The 26355-nt window shown below is 32.1% G+C and overlaps 3 protein-coding genes and 1 long non-coding RNA gene across 21 annotated transcripts; 1 reads left to right on the forward strand and 3 right to left on the reverse strand.

Moving 5' to 3' along the window:
- The first annotated feature begins 8420 nt into the window (after positions 1-8420).
- Positions 8421-18168, forward strand: LOC143902908 (fibroblast growth factor 1). 17 transcript variants are annotated; one of them, XM_077416153.1, is made up of 6 exons: positions 8421-8644; positions 9374-9454; positions 11866-12111; positions 14689-14882; positions 15400-15503; positions 16048-18168. In XM_077416153.1, exons 3-6 carry the CDS (start codon positions 11891-11893, stop codon positions 16234-16236), a joined length of 708 nt encoding a protein of 235 aa, XP_077272279.1. In that variant the 5' UTR covers positions 8421-8644; positions 9374-9454; positions 11866-11890; the 3' UTR covers positions 16237-18168. The 17 variants fall into 17 exon arrangements, with proteins under 17 accessions (XP_077272279.1, XP_077272282.1, XP_077272281.1 ...); XM_077416156.1 differs by having other exon boundaries at positions 8421-8586; positions 9343-9454; XM_077416155.1 differs by having other exon boundaries at positions 8421-8586.
- LOC143902913 (uncharacterized) lies at positions 9651-11254 on the reverse strand. The gene is made up of 2 exons (XR_013258534.1): positions 11042-11254; positions 9651-10906 (listed from the first exon to the last, which is right to left on the reverse strand). It is a non-coding gene; the product is annotated as an uncharacterized LOC143902913 (long non-coding RNA).
- LOC143902910 (uncharacterized) lies at positions 17527-20764 on the reverse strand. The gene is made up of 4 exons (XM_077416160.1): positions 20597-20764; positions 19952-20071; positions 19572-19658; positions 17527-19483 (listed from the first exon to the last, which is right to left on the reverse strand). The coding sequence occupies exons 1-4, from the start codon at positions 20667-20669 to the stop codon at positions 19341-19343; spliced, it is 423 nt and encodes a 140-aa protein (XP_077272286.1). The 5' UTR covers positions 20670-20764; the 3' UTR covers positions 17527-19340.
- Positions 20765-21538: 774 nt separating this feature from the next.
- Positions 21539-25549, reverse strand: LOC143902912 (putative zinc protease C28F5.4). 2 transcript variants are annotated; one of them, XR_013258533.1, is made up of 4 exons: positions 25342-25549; positions 24244-24429; positions 23312-23804; positions 21539-22263 (listed from the first exon to the last, which is right to left on the reverse strand). XR_013258533.1 is itself a non-coding variant. In XM_077416163.1 (4 exons), exons 2-3 carry the CDS (start codon positions 24257-24259, stop codon positions 23557-23559), a joined length of 264 nt encoding a protein of 87 aa, XP_077272289.1. In that variant the 5' UTR covers positions 24260-24429; positions 25342-25549; the 3' UTR covers positions 21539-22263; positions 23550-23556. The 2 variants fall into 2 exon arrangements, 1 of the variants encoding a protein (XP_077272289.1); XM_077416163.1 differs by having other exon boundaries at positions 23550-23804.
- Between the last annotated feature and the right edge of the window lie 806 nt (positions 25550-26355).

The following is a 26355-nucleotide window of genomic DNA, read 5'->3' on the forward strand; positions in this document are numbered from 1 at the left end:
ATTAATAACTATCTTTTTTATTTTGTCAAGGAAGTGTCAAACGTGGCGGTGGAAGAGAATTCAAAATTTAAGGGTAAAGCGCTCGCTATGAAGAGAGCTATCCATCGACAGTATGGTAATAATAGACACTGTCATGGAGTTGCTCTCTTTGTGGACGTCGCTTGAGTCAACGATGAAATTGATCTTTTGTATCCTTGTGAACGTGATCTGCAAAGAAGAAATAAGAGAGTTCCAGCATATTTATACATTTCATTTGTCTTGATTTTAATAACTTCTGTGGATATCTACGAATTTATAGACATAACTGTTCTTTACATATTTTATAGATTATTATAGATTAATATAAAAACTTTTTATTGTACGCGTAATATATTATATATCTGATAAATAGTTTTACATTTCATTTATCTAGTATTTGATCTGTACGTTAAATTGCGAAGGTGTATCTTCTCCACGTATGTGTTTTAGTTTCACAATTTAATATTATGTAATAATAATTATACAATAACGTCGGTCAATAAAATTTTCCAAAATTGGAGCATAAAATATATTTTACGATACCGTCTACAATTTTTCAAGCTTTTGAATTTGTGCATAATTTGGTATATAATAAAAGTAGATCTACAAATACAGCGACGAGTAAAATCAAATGTATTTATAAATTAAACAAGACTGCTCGAACAGTTTTGCGAGACGCTGTGTTTTTATTTAATTATAGCTGCTATCCTTGACGGTTATAGATCTGCGGTAGTTGATACGCTGCTTCACGGTTATGCAGCAAAAATTGCGTGGTCTATGAGTCTATTAAAGCCGATCCCTATAGTCACTTCACGGTCATGCAGCGAAAATTGCGTGACACTCCATGCACAAAGGGTTTAATGCTTACGCACCTTATTGCTTCGCTGTGATTCAATACTCCCTGTGCTAGAGCTTGGCCGTTATTAGTTGTACGAATAGTGTATCGAAGTGTGCTGCGCTCGATCGATAGCCATAACACTTTCTGCAGGTACAATCACGACCGGTGAACTCCGAGAGACAATGACCTTATCGCTGATAAGAGCAGCGCGAGCATTGGCGATAGAATCGTAAGACGATTCGTGGTCTCATTCGTGTTTCGCGAATTTATAAAAATAGAATTCTCAGCGCGATTTTACTGTTCAATGAATTTTGGAAGTTTGATGGTTAAGAACTATATATCAATTATGTAAAGAAATTAATTCAGTTGTTTTACTTTTTTTTGCTCAATTTTAATCTAGATCTAATCCAATATATACTAAAAAAAATTTATATTATTGTAATATATAGAGGAAAGTCTCCTATTATGAGATAAGCTTCTAAATATGAGATAGCGGGATTTCTGATGGTGAACTATAAATAGGTTCTATTTGTTGGTTCCACTATGAACTTATTGCCCTTAGTGTAAAACCTATTTAATAGAAAATTCATTGTTCGATCGTGCATGCACTCGTTACGAATATTGAAATCGTGAATTTGGATGTTGTCAAGTTCCATGAAAGTGAGACTTTGAACCTTGTTTATTATATAATAAATAAATATTTGACAATAAGTTCTGTATGCAGCGATAGAGTGTAAGATCGTATTAATAGGAAAATACAGGATATGTTGAGTTGCTTAATTTTAGAGGATAGATTTGGTGATCGCGAAACCGCAAGGCGTGGGATCCGTAAATGAGATATTCAGGGTGCCGATCGTTGCTAGAGTATGAAAGTTCTTGTACAGTAATAAAAAGAGGTAAAATACTATGTTAAAGTTAAGGGAAGGTTTATACAAACTTATAAAAGTGTGCTGATGGTGATTGCATGCTCATGCTGAGCGCACACTGGCTGCATGCGCTGGAAATATTGAGTATAAGTGGGTTTGTGATTATTGCAAATAAGCCATTACATTTGTATTTCAGAGACATTAAATAAAGTTTTCTAATTGCAATACCGATGTATTTTGCACCTTATTAGCGATTTTTTGGGGTATCTCATATTAGGACCACACTCGATTTTGTATGAAGCTCATTTTTTACATTTTTCTAATTAAAAAAAAAAATTAATATTTAAATTAGATTTTACATTTCTCAACATCTTAAAGTTTATTAAATTTTTTTCAAAATAACCTACTACATTTTTCAATTCTGTCCATAGACTTCCGATAATTACACAAAATAGATGCGGTATCTCATAATAAGGGACTTTCCTCTATATTTATAATAATAACAAATTTATAATGTCTGTCTCTTGTGTTTCATATAATTAAGTATAATATCTATTAAATTTAATAGTAAAAGTTAAAGTTAAAGTTAATTTTCTATTTATATCATTTAATTTAAAAAAAATTAACAACAGTACATGTTCAAAATAACATTCTGAGATGCTATTAATTTAATATTATACAATTAGTTTTTTTATACACGATTAAAATAAAATATTATATATTGTGTATGTATATGTGTGTATAAGTAATAGATATATAATATATATATATATAGGTACATATAAAGAATACAGCATCTGTCTTTCGAGATCTTTATTTTTATACTTTTTAGAAATATTAGTCAGTAAAATAACGCAATTTTTATTAAAACATTGTAACAGTATAATTGTATTCCCCTCAACATCGACGTGATTCGACTCGTCGGGAGTTCTTTTAGCGCGATAGATATATAAATATATATATATATATATATATATATATATATATACATACATATTATTATTATTATTATTATTCTGTATAATATTTTATATTGATGCTTAGAATGACTCAGGCGAGGAAACGTATTATTTTGAAAAGTAGACGATATATGATATGAAAAAACTATATCGGTAGGAAAACGACCCGTGTCACCTAGGCTGCGGTCCACTTGACGCTACAAATGCTTTGGTACGTTTTTCTTCTCCTTTTTTCTTCATTGAAAGAAAAGAGAAGAGGAATGCTTCGAAGCATTTGTAGCGTCAAGTGGACCGCAGCCCTAATTGTAGAAGCGAAGAGAAGACAGCGATATTAGACATATTCAGACTTGGCCCAATAAGGTGGACAAGGACGCCAAACCAGCGTCCGCCGGAGAAAGCTGCCCGAATATTCGAGGTCCGAATCTAATAGGCTCACCGGCAAAATTAATAAAATGCGTATGCGCCAGCTATCAAAAGGCGGCCCATGCAGCTCATGCTGGGCCTTTTCCAGAGAACCGGATTGCCGGAAAACTCACTCTACGGAAAGCTGTGTTACAGTACACACCTTTGTAATTCTGGGAGTCGTTCCCCCAATTAGTCGAATCGCTGTTCATTGTGTAAGATCGTCGAAGTTAATATCTGATCGTTGTATTATATCTGATATATAAAAATTTGTCGAAAAAGAGTTCCTGTCAGCAACTATAAGTAATCTATTAATAAATCTGTATCTTCTTGCCTGAGTCAAAATCTACGTTACTGATTTAATTACTTATTGTTAGTATATTATACATATATCGTTTAGTACTTTAGTATATTATACAGTGGATTTAATTTTGTATATATCTCGAATGATCAATCTAAAGGTCCTTCCAACTATCCACCCTTGAGTTCTGTTTCTTTAGCAATTTACTTTACTTTAGCAATTTTATAAAAATTGGTTGGCGCTCAACAAATAATTTTGTATTAAAACTTAAGAGTTCCGACGGCTACATACCTGGCTGCGTCGCGTGAAGGTTGTTTAATTAATAATAAAGTTAAAAATAAGCAGCCTGTCTCAATATTTGACAAGCGAAATTAAAGTTTTATTGTATAACTACACTAGCTGGTTACCCGGGCTTCGCCCCGGAGGACATATGTAGTAAAAACCGAAAAGACGAAGCGAGATAAGACAGAGAGCGATGAAGAGAGAGGATAGAGAAGGAGAGAGAGAGAAGAGAGAGAGAGAGAGAAGAGCAGAGAGAGAGAGAGAGAGAGAAGAGAGAGAGAAAAAAAAAAGAAGAATCTCTGCGAGCGAAACTTTCTATCTCATCTATCAACTAAACTCCCTACAACTCATCGCTCGCAAGCTCTCTCTCTCTCTCTCTCTCTCTTTCTCTCTCTCTCTCTCCTTCTCCCCCTTTTTCTTTCCCTCCCTGTTTTTATATACAATTAGCTTAATTAATAAAAAAATAGTCTTACAAATTTAATGCTGAACTTTATTATTAGTTAGAACTTTAGAAAATTAGTAACATGCTTATTAAAAGTGAAAAGAAAGAAACAAAAAATAGACAGAATATTTATATTCCAAAAACTGATGTAAAGTTTCAACACAAAAACCTATAGTTAGTCAAATCTGAGAAACGCATACTTTGTCAAGCATTTGTAACAAATTTCCTTAGTAAAAAGGCAACAAATTTGATTAATTAAAATGTAACGCAAATTGTCATTCATAAAATATAAACAAATTGAACTAAAAATTTAAAATAACCGTGCAAAATTTCCTAGCGTAATAGCCCAGTCACTTTAGACAAAAATCGACCGAAACCTCGAAAAAAATGTTAGCAAACTGAATTTCGGCACAGACCTTCATTTTTGCATTAAAAGGGAAAAGAGTTTATCATTGCACAGTGGTCGCTAAGAAAAATAATTAAACAAATAAAGCTTAAATACCATTCTTTTGCAAATATCTCGTTAAATATCGATTTTACAAAGAAAATATAACAGTAGAAAATTAAAGAGTGGACAATTTTGTACAAGATATGTTATTGATGGCTTAAACAAAATGGGTATATTTTGCCTTTTCGATTTTTATCTAAAGTGACTGGGCTATCTCAGGAAATCTTGCACGGTTTTTTACTTCAATGCTCTTAATTTATGAATGACAAGCTGCATTACCTTTTTTGCCATTGACATTTTCAGTAATTTAAAAAATTTTTTATAAAACATTTTTTATTAAATTTGAAATTGTCGTAACTTTTCGAAAAATCGCGCTAAAAAAGTTTTTAAAAAAGCAATTAAAAGCTTGAAATGCCTATTTTTACAGGTCCCATATTGCAATATTTCGAATTTTTCAAATTTTTATTTATTTACATAACTATATATGCAAGCTATCGCGAAAAACCTATTTAAACTTGTATTGATTTTTATCATCATTGATATAACATCAAAAATATGCAGAAACGAATATATACTTACTCATATAATTGTATTGTACAAAGAGTAGGAGTAAGGGAAGAAGAGAGAGCGCTTGGGACTATAACAATAGGAACAAAAGGGAAATATTTGGGACGGTGACCGGCCAGCTTATACCTGCGTGTGACAAAAAGTTTGGTTCAGTTCAGTCTTTCGCTGTGTCTGTATGTATAGTGTCTGTATAAGAGTGAAGACGCAGTTTTCTTTTTGTATACACAAAAATTAGTTGAGAAATTAATTTGGCGCCAACTTCAAAAATTGAAAGGGATTCTTAAAAGTATTATTTTATACTTTTTAAAGCTTTTTTCAATTTTTCAATACTTTTAGACTTTTTTGAAGTCGGCTCTATTAAAAAAAATTTTATTTTATACTTTTTTAGTGCTTCATTAAATTAATATAAATTATCGCATATTTCCTTACTGCTCCGTACCCTGATGTTCTAGCGCGATATTTTATGTACTAAAACCTTCCTGGAGGATTGCTCTATAGGACAGTGAAAACCGCATTTAAATCCGTCCAATAGTTTTAGAGAAAATCGTGGACATACATACATACACGTCGAATATAGCCTTTTTAAGCCTTTTTTACTAATAGAAAACTACATGTAAAACGTATTTATTTAGAAAAATTATAGTCAAATTTTTTTTCATGGATATTTTTTACATTGACTACAAAGTATTATTAGTTAGTATAAAAAAGAAAAACTTGAACTTGAGTTTGAATATGTATTTTAATTTCTATATTTATAATGTTATCAAAATTTAACATTATATTATATTTCATCTAACATTTAGATTAGATCAAAATTAGAAAAGAAAATTGTCACTGCAAGCATATCTTCGGTCCTTCAGATCTTGCCGGAAGATCTCCAATAGGAATGCTCGCAGTCTGTTATATACGTCTATAACAGGAGCCAATAGACTATAGCGCAATCTTTAGAAATCTAATAACAATTTTTTTATACGTCGAGACGCTTCGAGACTACGTCGAAATCATACGCGCAGTCATCCCCACTTTTGTTATAAGAGTAAAATCAACACACTTTTTCTGTAAATTTTTATTCCCATTTCTGTTAAAGAGTAAAATCAACACTCTTTTTTCTGTAAATTTTAACACATTTAATAAATACGTTCAAATTGTGTTACTTTAACATATTTTTATATTTATTTTAATAATTTTACATTTTATATTTGTTAAGTTCAATTAACATAGCAGACATATGTTAAATCTACACATGTATGTATTAATTACTTTACACAAAAATTTTAACCAGCAGATTTTTTCACAAAAGTACAAAAATTTTCCAACGGTGTAAAACACATTCCAAGTTTTTAATTACTTTTTTAAAAACTTTTCTAGTGCAATTTTTCGCAAAGTTATGATTGAAAGTTATGACAACTATTTTTCTCCTTTAATCTTATGCAAAAACGAAGGTCTATGCCAAAATTCAGCTTTTGCTAACATTTTTTCCGAGATCAAACCCTAAAGTGACTGTACTATAATCTGCGACAGCAAACAGATGGCAAACATACTAAATAAGAATGCAGGACATATATAAAATAGCAAATTGATAGCCAATATTGAGCAAGACTTGCTGTTACATATAGCTTGATCATCCGACATGCCATTTTAAGTAACTTTAAGTAAGGTATACTTAAAAATAATACTCAAAACGTCAAAAGCATTTAAAGGTATTTTAGATTTTTTAAAATTAATGAATAAAATAAAAAATAAGCTTCCGTTATTTTGCTCCATTTATGTTAAATACGCATAATATTAATCTACTTTTTATTCTTATTCATTTTTATGAATATTTTGTGAATATTCAAATGTTTAATTATTGCGTTATCACTATATAAAGACTGCGTCCTTTGATTTATCGCTGAGAGCATCGCTCCATCTTCGTTTGATGTTTAATGTGCAACGAAGACAGAATAATGCTTACAGCGCTGAAAGCGTCAAAAGAAACGCGGCCTAAGAAAAGCGTGAGTAAGCTGTAAATGTATGCAAGTGATCGCAGTATATTAAGCTTGCATGGATACGTAATTTACCAAGCTCAAACGTGCGCATTTTCTTTTATGGAAAACTTATCTGCAGAACTGTGATTATACCAATTTCGCCATCTATATACGTCAACGTCAACAAGAAGTGTAAACTGAATAATTAGCGATAATATGAATTTGAAATGATTTAAAGAAACGCATTTTTCCTCTCAAATATATTGATTTTAATCAGGGTTGAGCGTTTATGTAAGATTTAGTAATCTGCATCTACGTGCATACAATGTAAACTATGTTAATTAATCGGAAATTTATATATTTTGTTGGCAATTTTATTTTCAATGCTATGATTTAATTTGGGTACAATTTTTAGGATATCAGAAAAATTTAACATGATTTTAAAGATGTTGATTTTATATACTTTAAAAAAAAAAAAAAAAAAAAAAAAACAAATAACGTGCATATATTGTGTGTTTTGCAAGTGCAAGCTGAACAATATACTGATTTTTGTAGTTTAGATTATTTAGAAGCTCATAGAGAGGAGAGAGAGAGAGAGAGAGAGAGAGAGAGCTCAACGTAAATAATAATAATATTTCTATGTTAAAATATCATGCATCTTTCATATCACTGTACAATTAATAAGAAATTAAAATGTATTTAATCCAATCTAGTTTAAAACTACTTTTTTTGTAAAACTGTGTGCAAAAACACATTTTAAAGAGATCAATCAAGTAATCAATTGATATCATTCAATTTATAATAATTTACATTACTTATACAATGCTTACATGCTTATTGCTTTACATTGCTTATTGTCTACATGAAAAAGATTCATGTAAACATAATGTAAATAATACATAAACAATCCATGTAGATGTGGTCTTTAAATTTACGGCACGACCTTAATTTTAACCATTATTTTATAATTCTAATATGTAAAGCAAAAATAAATGCAGTTTTACAAAATGTCGATAAAGTAGAACACATTTTAAAAAATATGTTTTATATAGTTTATTCTCATAGATTGTTTATAAATTTAGTTTTATTGCGATAGAGAATCTTAAATACAATAAATTGTATAGGAATAAGAAAGATCACCAGAAAATTGTACCAATTGATTTATCAATAATTTCGTTCAAGGCTAGATCGCGCCGAATGATGCGGAGTTCGTCGTTAAAAGGTCAAAGGTCTCTCGACGAGGTATATTATCAAAACAGAAAGCGCGCACCTCTTCAGGAACACCCATTAACGGCTCCCTAAAGAGGATCCTAAAAAAGATGCGCGTGCATGCGCTCGAAAAGCTCGGAGGCGTGCTCCATTTTTAATTCGCTTCACCAGGAATCCACAGATCGCCGACGCCGGCGGACTGTCAGTAGGCCGGCGTCATGTCTGCTATTATTCGACGTGCCGCGGTAGAACCGGGCTCAGTCGCGTGATAAACGTGGAGCACCCAGGTAGGTGGGTCGCCTTGCACGACCATCAAGCTTAGTGGATCACCTCACGTGCGAAGAGGTAATCGCAGCTTCCGCGGAGTCTGTCCAAAGTGTCATGTGATCGTAAAAAAATCTATTTTTCACCTCCCTTCGATTGCGCGAAGCAAGTTCGCGCGGCTATTCTACGGATCTATCTGAATGTTTCTTCTTATCCGTCTTGTAATTCTTCGCGGAGACTTGGCGCGGCGTATATCTACTCTCTATAAAAGTCGAAGAGTGAAATATCACTCAAAATAAATAAAATGCAAGTGTAACGAAAAGTGAAAATTAAGCCTGTGCACTTCGAGCGATTCCCACTCTAAGAAAGAATAAAATTGCGCTCTATAAGTTGGAGTAAAATCGCGCTCCATTTGAGTGAAAGGACACTCTTTTCGAGTGCAGTTCAGTGTCCATATAGGAGTTAATTATGTTACTCTATAATTTTGAATGGAAAATTTCACTCTGTTAGAATGAAATTTTCATTTATCAGTCCATCTTTAGTGAATCGTGCGTATCACTAACTTTATATAGTGAGATTAAATCACTCCGATAGAGTAACCGCTCTAAAAATTTGAGTGAAAAATTCACTCCTACTTTGCGAGTGCTCGCATTTACTCGAATTAGAGTGACAATTCTCTCTTTTGAATTCGAGTGACTATTGCAATCACTTTGACATTTAAAGAGTAGGTGTACGTATTCGCGTTTCAAAACGATGTAACATAATGTAAATGTATTCAGATGTTGTCAGTGTCTTATTCTTGCAAAATAGTTACGATGCAGCTGTAAGTAATTAGTGCGCATGCTGCTGTCGATGTGCCACTTCGAGGAAGAACTCACGTTGACAATTGCAGTACGTATGTCACTGGCTGGAGTACGCCTTTTGAATTCATTGCGATCAACTCGCGCGACGTGCTTCTGTTTTTATATTGAATTTAATTTAATGTTATCGGTACGTAAATGCGTCGCGATGCGTAATTATCTACATACTCGATGCGCGCACGGCCGCTAGTAGACCGAGACCACCGTTAAATCTAGAAGCATTACAGTGCTTATTTCTGCCTCGAATGAAAAGTATTTCGCACGGGTGGGTGTTTTCAACATACGTGAATAGATTTTACCTGCTATCTCACACAGCCTTTCTTGATAAGCGTGAGAATAACGCTGTTTCAAGAAAGATCTAACAATTAAAGCCACCTTGATTATCCCACCAAATGGTCGGAAAAATATAAATAAGTATACAGAGTATTAAATTCTCAGTGCGCATTGTAAAGTCTTGCGAGAAAAAGAGTTAAGGTAAACGGCCCAGTTATAGGCACCTTTATAGCAGCGGCCCTGATTTTCTATTATTTACGAACGCGATATATTGTTAAACCCCAAACAAACTATTTTAACACGTGCATTAAAGCTTTCTGAGTAAGATTCACCTATATTTTTAGTTAAAAATCATTCAGTTCTAATAAATAAATAATTATTTTTATAATGCTCGTTACTGCCGGCGTTTTTGGCACTATCGAAGTGCTCTGCCGCACTTTATGGCACCAACGGGCCCAATTTTCGGCACTTCGAGACGTCACAGTTACTTAAATTGTCCTGCGTATAATTTTAGCTGTAATAATCAATGTTTAATTACTAATTAGCTCTCTTGTAGGTATTATATTTTGCCAACCTCTATGCAAAAACTACATATAATATAAGATATATGAGATAAATTAGCTACCTTCGAAGAGTCCAAAGTCTCCATCACTTTTTTCTCTATCTGTGCTTACTCTGTTACAACAGATTTTTTATATATTACATTAAAATACAAAAAATAAGACAGGTGAAAATAAAACACAGAAAACAAACTTTATCTGTAGCGTAAAGTGTCAAAATGTGTTGAATAATTAATAAATTTCAAACAAATTTCATAAAAATTCATTAGAATTATTTTTTTCATAAAAAATGTTTTTTATCATAAATTTTCGAGTTACAAGTATCAATAAATCTACCTCAATTTCTAGAATAATAAAGCAAAATTGATGATGCAACATATTACAAACTCTGTGCCAAAAAGTGAAACATAACCTTCATTACGTGACGCACTTCTTGGCATCGGGAATTTAAGGGGAAAACTAACATACAGATAAACTATTACTTATCTAATCGATAATGTGATTCGTGCTGAACATGTTCATATAACCATTATGACGTTTTAATACTTACATAATACTAAAAATCAGCAGTTTGACGTTCGCTACCACTAAGGTGTGTCACCTAGGAATGCCCTTCGGGAGCCACTGAAACGCGCGAGTCGCCCCATTCACTGTCGGTAATTTAAGTACGAAACATTAAAAAAAAAGGTGTTTTGGCATTAATCAACGGTAAAAACGCCCCTTAATTTTCTTTTAATTTTTTTTATTTTTGAAGAAAACTTTATTTATTACAAATATAAATGTACCGTCGGTGCCGGAAACTAGGACAGTGCCTGTAACTGGGCCGTTTACCTTATATAAAAGTAATAAAGTAAAATATAATATTTCTGCAAGTTTTATCGTGGAATTTTATTTAACACTAGAACTATCAAGGCGGTCAAAATAACCCGTTTGACATTTTTAAATAATTTATTACATTTTAAAACATCTTAATTTCTGAAATTTACTCTGACTTTTATTGAAATTGCATAGATGATTAATTTTATGAATTTGTTTTCTCTTTTTCTCTTTTCTTTTAAGATTTCTCGGTAGAAATAAATCTAGATTAATCTCCGGTATAGTTCTAGTGTTATAAAAGTATTCGTGTCATCTAGAAGAAATTGGAAAGTAAAATAAACCATGTAAAATTGCAATAAAATTATATCGCTGGACAAATTAAAATATTAACTGTAGCTTGATAAATTGACATGCAATAGTCTTCAAATACAAAACGGTATAGCATATATTACATCGAATAATTAAGGAATAGCTTTTCCAAACGTAATATTTTGCCCTCGCTATCTTTAGAAATAAAAAATACACAAATGTGTGATCTTGTAGCAGTCAAACGAGTTTTATATGTTGTTTGTAGCGGCAGTAAAAATGTGATTTAACAGCTCATAAACGTATATGCTTCTGTGGTCCATAGCCATATCTCGGATTTAACCGCAAATGTTGCCACGTGATTCTTACATATTCCGACAATAACCGCACGCGGTTTTCGCGCTAGCGGAAAATAAATAAATCAGGTGGCCGCACATTTAGTGCTAGACGCGTGATGTAAGAATGAGTTCGTGAATTTATGCAGCAGCAGCAGCAGCGGAGAAACCAGGAAAATGAGTTTGCGCTGGATTCACGAGAATCTGGAAGCGCCAACGTGCGACGAGGAGTGCAGCGATATCGATGACAGCTGCAGCGATGACAGCTACGACACGGAATTGTCCCTTCAGGAGGATGACGACGTGACGGAGAACGGGAAGGGTATCGCTCGCAATGGCCAAATGAAGAGGGAAACCAGAAGAGCTCCGACCTCGACCGTCACCTTCGACGGGAACGGGTATATAGTCGTCCAGATTTATAACTAATAATCGTGAGAATACGCGCCAAGTGAATGCGCGGTGATTAATGGTCTCCGGTTTACATTTAAAGAGCGATATGTATAAAATGCGGATATGGTATAAAATTCGGGAAACTAAACTTGCGCAAACAAAAATAATGAACCGTTTTCCATTTCGCACGCAGTTCATCTGCGAATCCTCTAGTGGCGGTGAAATGTGTGCAATTCGCGTAAATGGACGATTTAGCATAATTGCTGGAACAAGGTAAAATGCCTACTCGTCGGTGGATGCACGCGTTTGTCTACCTAGTCGCCCTCCTAGTATACGTTATAATGTACATACGTTCATTGATCACTTGACTCGATTAACTTTCTGCTCCATATCGCCACAGGGTCAGCAGATGCACTAGGTGTAGTTTATGTTATTAACGGTAGATTATACGAGCGCGGTGCCGTGTGCTTCCACGCAAGTTGCGCAACGCACAATACGACCACGCGATACGCGAAATTGTGATCGACATTTCAACGATTGAACGAGTTCGGGTAAGGCTCTATAAATGTGAGTATTCTCGTTCCGCCATTTTGGATCCAATCATCTGTGAAAACATAACCTTTTCGTAAACGTCAATACGCTTTTCCGAAAAAGTTGAAACCCTTTTTCGCTTCTATTATTGCAATTAATTGCAACGCAGCCAGTCATTTTGGAAGCTCTGAGAATACGAGACCAAAAAGCGTGTTGACATTTACGAAAAGGTTATGTTTTCACACATGATTAGATCCAAAATGGCAGAACGAGAATACCTACTTTTTTAGAGCTCTAGTTCGAAGCGAGATGCACATAGGGCACATTTGCGATAGAAATGAAGTTTCGTTTTTAGTTGTAGAAACAAAGGCAGAGCTATCTTTATTACGTCCTCATGTGCCGGAATAGTTATTTGTGCAACAAGTGCTGTAAGATGAAAATTCCCGGGTGCGGTGGCCGCACTCGCCTTCGGCTCGTGCGTCAACTCCGCACCCTTGAATTTTCATCATTACGCACGGCTTGCACACACCCTATTTTATGTTGCAAGTGCGTGGAAAGTGGTCTATCACGCACGCGTAGCGTGCGCAATGGGCCACTTTCCCTGCACGTGTTACATAAAAAAAAGAATTTTACATCACGCGCGCTGAAAAGTGTAGCTTTAGCAAATTGGGTATCTAAGGAAATAATAGAGGAACATTAATCTGCAATATATAACCATGGATAGTTTGTCAGTTGTTAATTTTTGAGTGACCGGAGAGCTCTAAAATTATTTCGTAAAATTATACGTTACTGCGTCGCACACGGTAGAAATAAAGTAATTTGACAGTGAAGATATATGTCGTAAATAATACAAAAGATGCCTCTTTCTTAACATAATATTTTAAAAAATATAAATATAAGTATACAGCAAAGATAGCAGATGTAGTAATGTTAAGAAAAATTAATGCAAAATGAAATTAACTTAAACGTAGGTACACTGAAAAACAATTTATTATTTGCAAGAAAATAGATTTCTTTGAATTTAGTTTCCTTAATTCAAAGAACTATTTAGGTATTCGAGAAAATATTTTAAACTCAGAAAAATGTTTTCTTAAATCTATCCAATACTTCTTTAAATTAAGGAAACTAAATTCAAAGAAATATATTTTCTTGCAAATAATAAATTTTTTTTCCAGTGTATTCTTCGTAGGCACAATATCGCTCATCAAATCTCTTTGAAGAAGAAACAAAGAAAGAAAATTAGTCAGTTTTTTAAGCAAAGAAGCTATCAAATTAAATTTTGATAATTTCCTTCGAATATCCTAACGCCTTTGGATATTTTCGCGCAAAAATAAATGTTATTTACACAGAAGGCTCCTGTGGGTGATGTTTGGCTTGTGCGAAGCCATGTAAAATTAACCGTGTTAACGTACGCCTTCTGATGGCGACCAAGCTGTATTCGCGTAACTCCCGCACAAAGCCTATTGACATTTCGTTTCCTCTCCCCCGAGAATCGGTTTAAAATTAACGAAGTACGGGAGAAACGCCTACGGTATCGCGTGGTGCGCTTCATTCACGGAGCTTGCTGACCTGGAAAACCGGCCGACCTATATATTTTGCAGCGTCTATAAAAGCGTGAACACCCTATGTGGCAGTAAAGACAACCCTAACGTCTAACGGCTTAAGAACGTATAACACGCCAAAAGAAAGATCAAGAATAGTGAAGAATAGGTATATTAAGATGATAAAATATTAAATTAGCATAAACATTTCATTTTCTGTTAATTATCAGTGGAAGATAATTATTGTGAGTATTTTATTGAAATTTAATGCCTAAAAGAATATTTTTTCAAAGCGTACTAAACATTCGTTGTCTTCTGCATAATTTTACATCTATCGCATTAATAAAATCAATTCGTTATCATCAATGCTTCTACAAATTAACGATCTTTCTATCCTTCGACGAAGTTTTTCCACATTAGAAATACACAGATTTATTCTCTATTTCTGTCCACGTTACGTAATACGTAACTGTATGGGCGGGTAATCTATGGACTATCTGATTGCAATTGTAGAACGCCACGCAACATTGAACGTAACTCCAAATCACGCAAGTACCCGCCTTGCGTAATATGGGATCCTCGACAGCCAGCGAAAAATCCTATCTATAATTGCCGGATAATTAAGCTCTACTGCCGCACTGGGTATCATTTGGCGATTACGCCGTCGGGACGGGTCGAAGGATTATCTGGAAATGAAGAGTCGTATGGTACTTCCATCTCACTGTCGTTAAATATTAACTGAATTAAAATAATACATCTGTATACCTTAGAGGTGAAGAATCGTATCTCCAGTTTTTGTTAAAATAGAGTTAATACATTTTTCAATATAACAGCTTAAATTGTATAATGGTAAAGCGTCTTATGCCTCTAGCCTATTATTACTAGTTCCTAAGATATAACGTTTAGAAAAAATCGTATTGAAAATTTTTATATTACCTAATTTTTAAACCAGGTACAGCGTGTTATTGGCAGTTGTACTATTAAACATGTCAGTTAAATTACTTTGTTAAAAACTTAATAAATCAAGTTGCCACTTTTATTTTATATATAAAAAAATATATCATTTTTCGATTTAAAACTTTAAACCTTTTCTCTTAAATCATAATAATGGAGATACGATTCTTTGCCTCCAATAAGGTACAGATGTGTTACATATGTCTAACAACTACAACTATGATTGCTTTTAAGATTTTTATTGTAAGAAGAGCTTATATACTCCTGCAGGTCTACTTCACGCGACACCGGTGTCTTTTGGTGTTATCAGAATACAAAGCGTCGAAACAAGGCTCTATCTGGCATTCAACAAGAAAGGGCGATTGTACGGTGAGGTGAGATACGAGAAGGGAATAATATGTAAACTATATAATAATGTAGAAACGAGTGAATTTGGCTTCTCTGCAAATTTTCATCGTTGCAAAATTCACTCGTGTTACGAGAGACGTTTTCACAACCGACAGAAATATGAAGCGTAATCCATTGTGATATACTATCCACATCTGCAAAATTTTATATATAGCACTCTATGTAATTCTACACAGTTCCGCGTGAAATTCCGTTGGACGTTTTTATCCTCATAACAGCGGCCTAATTCTCACAATAATTTCGCGGAATCTAATTCCACATAGATTTTTATAGTAAATATAATATTTATTTTAATAGTAAATATAATAATCGGCAATATATATATTTGCAATTGTCAATTTAATAGTTGTATAATTATTAAAGAACAATTTTGTTTAAAGGTGGATAATCAATTTTGCTTAATCACATTATTAGTTGAAACTCTCTCGCACAAGACGTCCATTAATAAGAATTTAAAAAATGACTAAGATTGATTGTAAATCCGACTTGTCTAATTAATTTTGATTTCAGATGAATATGACTAACGACAATACCGAATGGGAACAGTGGAGCATTGGTGCCTACGATGCGTTCCGATCGCGTAAATACGTGCACTACGGATGGTGGATAGGAATAAAGAAAAATGGACGAGCAAAGCCAGGACCAAAAACATCTTGGGGACAAAAAGCGATACAATTCTCGGCTATCCAAGAGGATTAATCGAAACTTTCAAGATACAGACACGCTTTACGGAACATGCTTCTTATCTCCAATATTTCATTCGTTGCGTAAACTTTCCTGGAAAGAAATCAAGGACGGTAATGAACGAGTGCTTTATAAGTGATGACGTCGCACGATTAGAAATAAAATAAAAACTTGCACACTTAGGAACTATGAGGAAGCAATGTGCAAGTTTCTACTTGCACAATTAAATACTAAGAGGAAATAATGTGCAAGTTTCTACTGTGTTTGTCGTACAGTATAACGAGTATAACGTTAGACTGGGCCAAACAATTTTTCAAACTTTGCGGTGTGCAAAGATTGATTGAGGCCCAGCAAACAAAATAGAAACTTGCACATTGTTTCCTCGTAGTTTTTAATTGTGCAAGTAGAAACTTGCACATTGCTTCCTCATAGTTCCTAAGTGTGCAAGTTTTTATTTTATTCGAGGTATAATTATCGGTATTTATTTGTTTTGGCTTCCTCATAGAGGAAGCTTTGTTAGCAAAGGTTCTGATTTCACACTTAACTCTTTTGGGGACTGCGTAAATAATTATATACATTCACTAAAAATACTAAAAATACTTGTCCACTTAAAAACTAAAACAATACTTTATCGATAAAAAAATCAGCCCGATATTATAAATATTTGAGATAGCGATTTATTTTTAATTCTATTATATTTTCCAGTCTTTTCTACCCCTATTTCATATATAATTGGTTAAAATTTGGTTGATCAGATCAAGTTTTATAAAGCTTCTATGTATGTACGAATTCTTCGAAATTTCAAATGTGTGTAATACGAGATCTGATCAATCAAATTTTAATGAATTATATATGAAATAGGGGTAGAAAAAAAACTGGAAAATATAATAAAATTAAAAATAAATCGCTATCTCAAATATTGAGAAAGCGGCAGCGTAAAACACATTTTTCAAAAAAAGGAAAATCTGCATAAAATCTATACCGGTAGACCGATTTCAATAAAATTTGAGGAGGACATACTTTCTATAATACTCTATTTGTGTGCAAAAATTCAAACTGGTATCTAAAAAATTGTAGAAGTAGATGCGTGTACAAAAATCCGTACACACACACACACACACACACATACATACATACTTCCGGACATTTTTTACTAATATGATTTTTCGACATTTTAGAACATTCTAAACCTATTTCCATCAAAATCTCGAAAAAAAATTTTTTCACCATTACAAAGCTTCCTCTATGAGGAAGCAATAAGGACAATCAATCAAACGAGGAACCGATAATCATCGAACAGTAACGTTCCAATAGAATATAATGTTTATTATAACACCGTGTTACTCAACAACAATGGAATAATTTAGGATTGTGCATTCTGCTTGTGCCCTCTAACTGAAACTCCAACGCAAGTCGCAGTTTCTTATTCGCAGTAAATACATATTTATTATTATAATGCCAACCGTCAAATCGATACGCTTACAAGCAAGATGATCGCATACGTATTAATTAGTCTTTTCGTAAATAGCAGAATCTATCTAGCCATCTTACTTATAACGTACGAACGAATATCAGCTTTTCGTAATATGTCATCAATTATAACGTATTGCAATTGTATATAATCTTATACATTTTTTTGTACATCTAAATACAATGTCATTATATGTATAAGTACGTCAAAATTTTACAAGCAAGAATTTTCTATTAAAAAGCAAATACCTCGATAAAATATGTATATGGCTTCGAACATTTTAATACCCAATTTTGCAGACGTAACGTATATGCATTTCGAGCAAACTTCTGAAAAAGCATACGAATGCGAGAAGCAAATGTATAAAAGAGAGATTAATTAGTAATTGTATGTAAAAAAATTTATTAATTAAGATTAACAGTGTATGTTAAATAAAAAATGAAAAAAAATAAATATATAATTATTTAGAAATATTATTACTTAGCCTCATATATTATTTACTTTAAACAATGCTTAAACTAGATTGTTACTATTTCCAGCAGGATAACAAATATATATTATTAGTATTATTATGTGCATTAGTTTCGTAAAAATTAACCTAGTCTTAAATTTAAAAAATTAAGCAAATTATATTTAAAATAATTAACTGTTATTTAACATTTTTCTTTCAAAAATTTGCGAAGCGTTTATGTTTTATAAAAATTATAGAAGTATAAAATGGATTTCTTTGGTGCATACAGTCGTAAATATATAAGCGTGTTTCAAGTCACAGTGAATGCATTATAAAGTCTTATACGTTTTAAAAAAGATGGTTGATTATATCTGACTGGAAAAAGTAGATTATCAGAGAGAGAGATTTTTTTTTTTTCATAGAAAGTACACACAAGCTGGCAAATTAATCACGAAATACTGAATATTACTTTAAAAACTTTTGTGGTATTTTTTGTTAAATGTAAATCGTAATTAACCCTTAATTGCCCTCGTGTTAGGCAAGCGCTAACATCACATCTTATTTCTTTAATTGCATAGATATTGCTTAAAAGGTGACTAAAATTTTTTTTATTTTTTATTCACAATCTTTTAGATTATATTTGTATAGTTATTTTCCAAAATCTTAGAGTTAGTACAATTTTTAGATTAGACTTTGAAAGTGCGATAACGTGTGATATATCTATGCGCAGCGCTCATGTCAAGAGTAAATACGTAGAGTCAACGTGACTCGTGTTGTTACTAAAGTTTTATTGTTTTAGATTGATGTACCGGTCAATATTTCATCCTCTTGTTCTTACAAAACTGTGTTTGGAGGTCACCATTTCCAATGTCTGTTAATCTCTAATCGACTATTAATTTTTCAGAATAGCCAACTTCTATTGACTATTCTGAACAGTCAATAGTCGGGTTTAACAGATGTTGGAAGTGGTACTTGATCTGAGAAAACTATGTGACAACATCACACTAATACAGTGACAATACATACAAGCGCGGGGCAAGGCTAACACGAGGACACTGACGTTTGTTTGCTGAACGAGGGCAATAAAGGGTTAAATGCGCATTCACATACTTTCCAACACACTCAAAACAATCACAATTACTTCAAGATCACTGTGGATTGTTCATAAATTGTCTAATTTATTTAATCAATATGGGTTCACTTCTTCTTGGTGTTGGGACTTGTCGACTGAAACACACTCGAAGCTGACATTAAATTCTCAATGTATTGGCTCAGAACCTGATTCTCACTTCTCAACTTGAGATTCTCCTCCTTCACACTATCCACTCTCTGTGACAGATCTAGATAAAACACATGTATTTGCATTTATAAAAGTGCCAATAGACATATTCCTCTACAATCTTCACCTTTACTGAAAAATATACATACCATCTAAAGTATTTTGCAGTTCGAGAACCTGTGCAATCAATCTAGCTTTCTCTTCTTGCTCATCTGGACTAATGTCTGGATCTAAGCCTGTGATTAACATAAATCCTTTTACATAAACCATCATAACAAAAAATAGTATTATAATCTTATATAAAAGAAGAAATTCTCCTAAAGTCACTGTAATTTTTCATTTAATATTATTTATGTATGTAATAATTTTGATAATAGAAATCAAAATTTTTCTTAACAATCACTTAATGCTCACTTTAAAAATATATAATTAAAAAATATATTACTTTGTACATTTATATATACTTATAAAAAGACAAACAATACAAAAAATATGTGTAATGAGGGAAGAAATCAATAATATCACTTACTGTTAGGACTACAGCTTCCATTGGTAAATGTCGATGGAAGAGAATCCATGCTACGTCCTCTGCCTAGCGGATCAGATATATGCGAGGCATTGTCCAAGATTTCCTCTTCTGGTATTATTACTATGAATAATATGCGAGAAACAACCTTAGTAAGGTGTTACTCCACAACAACAGAAATAAGAAAAAAGGCTTAGAGGCTTCTCATTATCAAAGTACAAGCAAATTGCATAGAATGTGCAAACGCGATTAAGCTAAATAATTTGCGAGATAAGTAATCCAACGATCTAATATCTCTCGTTTCAACGTCAAAATCGAGAAACAGAGTAAACGTCACGTTACCATTGCTAATTTATTGTTGAATGCAACTGGTTCAATTTTCACACTGTCAATAAAAGTAAACATAAGATTCGGGATGAGGGAATAAAATATCGGAATAAAATAAACTGCTCAGGACAAGTAAAGAGTTTGTAGATTCCCCTCGGATGAGAGGTTAGTGCCTTCGACTCCTTTGAGTCATACAGCACAGGGAACACTCTTCCCATCTTCGAGGCTCAAGACAAGTTTTAATTTATAGGTTATAATTCGTCAATGACGAGCGAGCGGTCGCTGAGAGGCATCGCGAAATTAGACGGCCTCAGTTCTCACCCTGAGGATCGTCGTCCGCCAGAGGTATGCTGTTCATGTCGTCCTGAAGCTTGGCTGTCATCGTCGCCGACATCTCGACCTTGACGGCCAAACACGAACCGTACTCCGTAGCTGTCCGTAGCAGCGAGCAGCGGTAGCAGCCGATCGGAATCGTTCGCAATTCGCATGCGACGCGAGGTTGTGCGCGGGCTCGACTTTATCGATCCCGAACGCGACCCAATCGAGAGCCCGCGATATTTCCGGACTCCAGCGCGGCGACGTCTCAGGACTTGAGTATTTTGTGGAGATAAATTTTATAATTATAATTTTCTTCTCTCCTAGCTCCGTTTGTTTTCCTTTTGTAATTTATAGGGATTCAGAATAAGTGCAGTTACAATGCACTCAAATTGTACATGCTGGCAATGCATGACGCATATGTAGATGTAGAAAGAAAAAAGGAGAATATTGTAAATGTAAATTATATATAGTTCGTGAATAGAGAGCATAAAGAGATAATCTAAAGTTTGCGATCAGCTATCATAAGTCAGTTAAGAATGCATTCAAGATATACTAACACAGTACTAAAGAATACTAATAGAAAAAAATAATAGTTCGATATAAATTATAAAATACTATTTTTAGATGAAAGTTAAATTTTTAATACCTATTTTTGTTCTTGGCCTGTTCTTGTTGTGACATATTCGTGAAATATATATCCTATTGTTTATACTTTTATTTATTTATATTATTTTTATATTATTTTTATATTATTTATTTATATTAATTTAGTAGGTGATTTTGTATAAGGAAGGCTTAGTGACATTTATAACAAATAATTTTCTCTTATGTTTCCAAATATCTGCTTTCTGTATGGATTGAAATAAATTATGTTTCTCATTTGTTAATTTTTTTTACCTCATAATGATTGTAATATGAATATCAGACCATTAAAAGAAACAATTCTTTACACATCATACATCATCAGAGTTTATTTTTACAAAGTTAGCGCAGAAATATTTATTCAAATAGCGAAATAGCACACCATAATTATTCTTATCTTACAACAAAAAATTTGCATAAGAATAAAATGTATTATAATTAAGCTATATTAATTAACATTCTATTTTATAACAAATTTTATATTGATTATGCTTTATAGAGATTTTGCTTATTGTTAGTATTACCAAGTGGTGCTCAAGAATTAATTGCAAAAACTGATAATTTAAATTACATTAGTTTGACTTGAGATCAAATTTGGTCGGTAGAAATTTATTTTTAAAAAGCAATTTAAAGTCTGTATTATATATATATAGCCTGCAAAATTCCACATGTCCATTGTTTGTTTGGATACGTTCTCTTTCTTATATTTAATCTTATACCATTCTTCTCTCTCTCTCTCTCTCTCTCTCTCTCTCTCTCTCTCTCTCTCTCTCTCTCTCTCTCTCTCGGTTTCATTTTCTGCACTTTTGCATTTTTTTGCGGCAACATAAATCCTGATATTTTGCGGCGTCAAATATTTATTATCTCCTTGATCGAGTCCGGTCGCCACTCAGTAAACTCATGTTGCGTCCAAATAATTTCGTCCAAGGGACACGTTTGCAGCGCTTGGCTGTATAGAAATCATATCGATAGGAGGCGCGCAACTTTTCGGTATAACAAAGATCAATATTCGCCATATCTTTACATTCCTGCAAATATAAAATTGCGTTACTTCATATGATACACCATGTTAAAATTCAAGATGTCTGGTAAATTGCGATACTATCATTTGCCAGACATTCTACGTTAGATTATATTTTATTTCATCAATTACATTGTAGATCCATTTTTTCGGGCCTTCTAACTTCAGCATATTGATGTACTGATACATATACGTGTGTGTGTGTGTGCGCGCGTGTGTGTACGTTATATGTATTAATATATATAATTATATTTGAAAAGAACCGACTATTCTCGTATAATCAGGACTAATAGAATATAGAAAAGTACATTATATTACTGAAGACCGGTATTATTGCTGCATTTTAGGTAAAGGAAATGAAATGTATAATTTAATGATATACCGTACCAGGAACACAAAGTAGCATATAGTGCCAAAGTGTTCATCATTAAATGGATTTTTAGGCCATTCAGGAACTTCAACTTCTTTGTTTTGCACACTACAAAAGTATTTTACTACCATTTCTTCGAGTTCATCTAATAACTCTATACAAAAAATTTATTTAATTGATATAACATATATATATAATAATTATTGTATGTAACTATGTAACAGACATTATTATTAAGTCTGTTTATGGCAAAAAATTTTACTTTATTCAGAAGTCAGAAAAATAACTATACGGGATATTTTACACCGAATTACAAATTGACATTCCAAATTTTGCTCGGACCTTATTTAAAAAAATTGATTATAATAATTATATACTAGTTAAAAAGAATCTATAGAAAGAAATTGAAATTTTACGTAGTAATTTATGAAAAGACTGACATTTCTATACATTTTTCTCATTTATGTATTGATAAGACTCTTTTTTGGAAGATAAGATAATGTGTAAATATTTAACATACTAATTAATTATAAGAGGTACATTGATTCATTATTTACCAATATTTCATTGATCATCATTCAGTACAAATAAAAAATTCAAATATTTTAGATATAATATTTTGGAAAGTATAAAAAAACATTCACTTTGTTTTAATCACAAACAGTTATTTGTAAATTATCTGTACCTTTGCCAAGAATACACAGCGATATAATATTTGCAGAATAATATGTCTCATAAAACTCTAATAGCTTATTTCTAATGTTAATGTTTTTCTCCTTCGGTATTTTGTCCAATGTCTCTCTATTGCCTTCGTCGAATTTTGAATACGGATGATCTGGTCTCGCAGATAATTTCTCCAATTGATTAAATCGCCACTTATCGTTCATTAAATGTATCTTGTGTTCTAAATTTATATCATTTACCTCCTGATCAATTAAATTTTCCATAAAGAAAAACTGTGTAAAGTGAAAAACCGCCTTCCAACTTATCCGGTTTTATATCGAAGTAAAACGTGGTGTGATCTAAGCCTGTCGATGAGCTGCTCGAACCACCATTCCACCACAGATATAGGTACATATTGTAATCATTTCGGTCAGAAAATTCTTTTGCTCCCAAATGTAACATACGCTCGCACAAGTGCGCTAATCCAGGTAGATCGTCTGGATCGCACATATAGCCTGCAACATATTTCATCTCTAATTAAATAATCCTTGAAATTGATAACTTAGCAGTATTAATTCCTGATTATTTGCGTTATCACAAAAATATGACCGATTATATCCGGAAGGAAATGTAAACAATAATCATACTATAGATAGAGTAACTCAGAAGAGAAATGCATAAAAAGTGCATCAAAACATTAAATTTATGTATATGCCGAAAATACAAAGTTATTAAACAGAAATCATAAAAATCAAAAAAGTATATATATATATATATATATATATATATATATATAACACATGAAAAATATTAAATATATTAAACTGATGAAGTGATGTATCTTCAGACTATATATTACAATTTATAATGTATGTACAGAATAATTTTATCAAAAAGTTTTTATGAGAATTATTAAAAACAAATATACGTAAAAAAGCGAAATAATATAATTACCGATATTAACGTCCATTGCGAAAGAACTATTCGCAGTTGTTCGATCGCTTATTAAAAGAACTTTTATTTTATATTAGCGAGTTCTAAGCTCCTGTTTTCCCTATATCATCGTATCGATTCTCCACATCTTTATTGAGTCGATGACATATTGGTCACACTGGAGCTACAGATTCGGAAATATTATTTCTAAACATAAAGGAAATATAAATAAAGACTTTAAGAATGTATAAATTTGTTTACCTATTTAACCATTATATCTATATTATCTATACAACAATGATGCTGAAAATATATTATTCTAACTGAAGCAAAATTGTATAACTTTTCAATAATTATTTGCACAATAAACTTTTTTCGAAAAGTCTTTGAATCATAAAACATTTATTAAGTTACTAATAATATACAATATTAAATAAAATATTGAATAAGGATATTTCAAAATATTAGGGAAAATGTATTTAGTATGTATGAATGCAACACAATATTGTAGTATAAATTCAAACTGTTACATGGATTATTAAGTACGGAGTTACAATTAATAGTTTCTATTTTGTTAAATTGTGTCAAGAGAAAATGTTTTCCTTATTTAAGTCATTTTCTTATAAACAAAATTAAAGTGTAAGTAGTGCATTCTCTGTTCTTCATTCATTTTCTCATTTCAATATATAGTTATATATATATGACAAAAATATAAGTAAAAAAGTAATATAAAGAGGAAACAATAAAGAGTCAAAAAAAGAGTCGAATGTAATAATTAAAGTACTATTAAAGAATAATTTCAATTAAAATGTGTAATGTTTTTCATTGCCAACGTATGCGTCTTTTCTAAAACTTAATTTGTAATAATTGTTATCTCCAATTATCAGTTATTGAAAAACCTATCCTAACCTAACCTAACCTAACTATGTGTACGCGCATTTTAATATTTCCTTGAAAAGACACGAATTTCGTATGAGTCAAACCGTATTTATTCTAAATTCTCAACAAAAGATATAACATAGTGAACAAGAAAAGATTATATGATGTCGAAAGTAATATTGATACAATTAAAAATATTACGCATGAGACAGACATTGCCAATGAATAATATACACCTACTTATAGCCTATATAGATAATATAAAGTAAAATAATGCCCAGATATCATCAATCATCACAATACCGATAATTAGTAAGAAACAGCGACAAATGCGAAAGATATTGATACACCAGTAGTATTGAAAACAATTAACAAAGAGAACAATGTAAATGTAAACTATCCCAGGTCCCAGACACGTAAACTGATCATTATAAAGGCTATTCTACAATTGCGTAAGAGTAAGGAGTAAGAGTAAGAGTAACAAATTAATCAATCACAGTCGATTATTTTCCTCAAATACTCACTGTGATTGGTCAATTTCTTACTCTTACTCTTACTCCTTACTCTTACGCAATTGTAGAATAGCCTTTATACAATCGAGCGTTTGCGCAAAAATAACACATAAAGCTGCGTCCGCAAATATGCTTAGCAATAATATTGAGTTTGTTTCAAGCAACTATTCAATATTTGTTACATTTATCCAGCAACAGTTTACGCCCCAGAGGTTTCATTAATGTATAGTTTACAATTTACATATTATTGATGGGGAAACAATTTACACATTGTATACATACATATATACATATATGTATTATATTCTATAGAAGACGATTTTTATTTCTTTTATCATGTAATATTTTTATTAGGGGAGTGGGAGTAGATAATTTCTTCATAATTTATTTTCTTTTATTTGTGATATAAATATTGAAGAATATCAGTACTTTAAGTACTTTTACCATATAAGAAAAAATATAGCCACAAGATTTAGGAAAGTCAAATATACATATATATAAAATTTTTATAGTGTTTTTTGTGCCAAAACCAATTAATATAACAAACGACAAACAGACAAAATAAATTTAAAAATCTTAAATTATAAGAAACGCAAACAAAGATAAAGTTTAAATAAATCAGTTATTATTAATTTTACTAAAAACACTAATATATAAAATAGTATTACATAGCAAAGTAAATAATTATTTTCCTATTCACAATTATGTATTCAGATCAAAATCATTCACACATTTTAATATA

The sequence above is a fragment of the Temnothorax americanus genome, unplaced genomic scaffold (assembly GCF_048541705.1).
Source record: "Temnothorax americanus isolate GAGA-0224 unplaced genomic scaffold, ASM4854170v1 Scaffold42, whole genome shotgun sequence".
Classification (NCBI taxonomy): domain Eukaryota; kingdom Metazoa; phylum Arthropoda; class Insecta; order Hymenoptera; family Formicidae; genus Temnothorax; species Temnothorax americanus.

What these genes read in the sequence shown, in the direction of transcription:
- LOC143902908 (XM_077416143.1), top strand. Translation starts at nt 9,669, where the DNA reads ATGAAAAGTATTTCGCACGG. An exon ending in ATGAAAAGTATTTCGCACGG is followed by an intron (nt 9,689 to 11,862) that starts GTGGGTGTTTTC and finishes GAATTTATGCAG; the next exon opens with CAGCAGCAGCAGCGGAGAAA. An exon ending in GTCACCTTCGACGGGAACGG is followed by an intron (nt 12,112 to 14,688) that starts GTATATAGTCGT and finishes TTGCAATTGTAG; the next exon opens with AACGCCACGCAACATTGAAC.
- LOC143902910 (XM_077416160.1), bottom strand. Translation starts at nt 20,669, where the DNA reads ATGTCGGCGACGATGACAGCCAAGCTTCAGGACGACATGAACAGCATA. An exon ending in GGCGGACGACGATCCTCAGG is followed by an intron (nt 20,072 to 20,596) that starts GTGAGAACTGAG and finishes TATTATTCATAG; the next exon opens with TAATAATACCAGAAGAGGAA. An exon ending in ACTGCAAAATACTTTAGATG is followed by an intron (nt 19,484 to 19,571) that starts GTATGTATATTT and finishes TGTTTTATCTAG; the next exon opens with ATCTGTCACAGAGAGTGGAT.